General features: G+C 31.7%; 1 protein-coding gene across 1 annotated transcript in view; it reads right to left on the bottom strand.

Moving 5' to 3' along the window:
• Positions 1–545: 545 nt before the first annotated feature.
• Positions 546–2917, bottom strand: part of LOC107587647 (sphingomyelin phosphodiesterase 2-like) — a 13085-nt gene continuing 10713 nt past the window's right edge. The window contains exons 10-11 of the mRNA XM_016275498.1: positions 2230–2398; positions 546–1186 (exon numbers count right to left, since the gene is read on the bottom strand). Coding sequence (XP_016130984.1) covers positions 786–1186; positions 2230–2398 — 570 coding nt within the window. The 3' untranslated portion in view covers positions 546–785. The remainder of the gene's footprint in view (positions 1187–2229; positions 2399–2917) is intronic.

The raw sequence follows: 2917 nt of genomic DNA, 5'->3' as shown, positions 1-2917 counted from the left end.
TGACCGGTTAAACAAAAGGAAAATACACAGTTACAGTACACCTTAAGCTTTTATTCTTCTCCGCTTGACTCTCCCAAACAGAAACGGAAAATAACTGAAGATTTTGGTTTCCCAAAATGGCCTTATCGTGGACATAACTTTAACCGTTAGCCACCCAATTCACAATGAATGCACAAAATGTCACGAGCTGATGATTGGAAACACTTAACATATAAAGTACCAAAACACCTGCCCAGCAGGTCTCCATTTACAAACATTAACAAAGAAAGCAATATTCAATTAGCAAGTAATTATAACCTATCATACATGGTTCATACTGGTCCATTCTTCTAAAACAGTGGCTCTCAACCTATTTGTGTGCGTGTATACACGTATATTGTATGTCCTTCAAATAAGGGGAAAAAATATGATTTTAGTTTACATCTTGAGTTTATGTATTGTAAGCATTTTAATTTAGATAAATGAATTAATCAATTTTTAATTGTTATTCTTAATTCATAATTATTTTAAGTTGTATATTAACAATATATTAATAATATATGTAATTTTAAGTCATTCTGTGACCCTGGTTGAGAACCATTGTGAAGTAATTGAGTAAAGTGAAGTAGATCGGTCATGCAACTAATGGTTTTACAAACATCTTGACTATTTTTCTGGATTCTTTGCTCCCAGGAACAAGTATCCTTGATATCAGTGTGAAAAAGCTGCATAGTTAATAAAACTGGACAAGATGTCATAAAACGTACATAATTCCATTCAAATGCCACATTGGTTTATCTATCTGGCTACAAATTGCCATCTAGTGGATTTCGCAAATGGTCCGAGGATAAAACCTTGGGGGACTCCTTAAGACGTTCTTGAAGGCTACTTAGTGCCAGTCTCATCTGGTCCTCAGTGCCTTGCAGTGCCTTCACCTCCATGCTGTAAAAGACGTACAGCAACAGTGTGGAGAGGAGGATGGCAAAGCACAGCGCCCCCAGCAGGTAGAAAGAGGCTTTGGGGAAGGGATGTTCAGCTCCCAGAGCAAACAATGGGACAGCAGCGATTGCCAGCTCAAGCATTAACAGGACAAGACCCATAATGCCTGTACGCGCCGCGGTGTGGCGCATGCGTTCAGCACAGTGGAGACCCACCTTTACTTCAGTGCGAGCTTCATTGACTGTGTTGACCAGCTCAGGAAGCTTATCTGAGAAAGAAACAAAGTGACAGAATGGAAAAACATAACACTAACATTTAAAAGTTTTGGGGTCAGTGAGATTTAAAAAAAATAAATAAATACTTTTATTCAGCAAGGATGGATTAAATTGATAAAAAGTTACAGTAAAGACATTTATAATGTTACAAAATAATTATATTTCAAATAAACGCTGTTCTTTTGAACCTTATATTCAGCTTTCTTTCTGCATTACCATTTCCACAAAAATTATTAAGCAACACAACTGTTTACAACTTAATAATAATAAGAATAAATGTTTCTTGAGCAGCAAATCAGCATATTATAAAAAGTTACAGTAAAGACATTTATAATGTTACAAAATAATTATATTTCAAATAAACGCTGTTCTTTTGAACCTTATATTCAGCTTTCTTTCTGCATTACCATTTCCACAAAAATTATTAAGCAACACAACTGTTTACAACTTAATAATAATAAGAATAAATGTTTCTTGAGCAGCAAATCAGCATATTAGAATGATTTCTGAGGGATCATCATGTGACACTGAAGACTGGAGTAATGATGCTGAAAATTCAGCTTTGCATCACAGGAATAAACTACATTTTAAAATATATTCAAATATGAAACAGTTATTTAAAATAGTAATAATATTTTACAATATTACTGTTTTTACTGTATTTTGAATCAAATAAATGCAGCCTTGGTGAGCAGAAGAGAATTCTTTTTTAAAAACATACAAAAAAAAAATCTACTTTTGTCAAAAAAACAATTGCAGAATAATCTTTAATCGTTTAACCTAAAACCATTAAACAAATTTTTTTTTTTTTTTAAGTTTTAAGCGATATGACATTGAGTAAATTAATATTTTTGGGTGAACTGTCCCTTTAAATCATGTTGCACATCCAAAAAACATGCATGCAGTCAATTTCTTTTAAACGTTATTAAAGCGCATCAAAATAAAGAGCATTGGTTTATTGACAAGATGCTTTTTGTTTAAGCAAAAATGTGTGTGCATTTAATATTTTATGACCCCAACATTGAAGCGCAAATACCTGAAACACAGCCAGATTGTCTCTCTGAGCACCCATTTCCCCTTGTAGTCGGTGTAAACAGGAACTCGGCTGTGAGAGCCTCGTGGTCAGAGTAAGGAAAGGGATGTCCAGGAACAGGACCTTTAGTGGTAGACAAAGACTCACAGCTCACATCTACTTCCCCTGATCCCTGCCAAGAAACAGCAATGTTAGCGTTCATGTGCATACAAATACAGAAAGCTAAAAATGTGTATAATAACAAATAACAAAATAATAATATGATAATAGATAAAAATAGTATAATAATAATAGAAATGGTAACGCTTTATAATAAGGTTCCATTTGTTAACTACACTAATAAACAATGAAAAATACTTCTAAATCATTTATATCTCAAGAATGGTAATTTCAACATTTACTAATAAATTATAAAAATCAGAAGTTGTATCTTTTAATATTATTTAATGGATTGTTAATTAAATTAAAAGAATATATATATATATATTTTAGTTCTGTCAAACGATTAATCGCATCCAAAAGTTTTTGTTTAAATAGTATGTGTACTGTGTATATTTATTATGTATATACAAGTACACACCCATGCATGTATATATTTAAGAAAAATATGTTACATTTATACATTAAATATATTTATATATACATATGAAAAAAATAAAATAAATAAATAAATATATATATATATATATAT

The sequence above is a fragment of the Sinocyclocheilus grahami genome, unplaced genomic scaffold, assembly GCF_001515645.1.
Source record: "Sinocyclocheilus grahami isolate Dianchi unplaced genomic scaffold, SAMN03320097.WGS_v1.1 scaffold94.1, whole genome shotgun sequence".
NCBI lineage: Eukaryota > Metazoa > Chordata > Actinopteri > Cypriniformes > Cyprinidae > Sinocyclocheilus > Sinocyclocheilus grahami.
The sequence above is the reverse complement of the archived record's forward strand: the minus strand, read 5'-3'. Positions and strand labels throughout refer to the sequence as shown.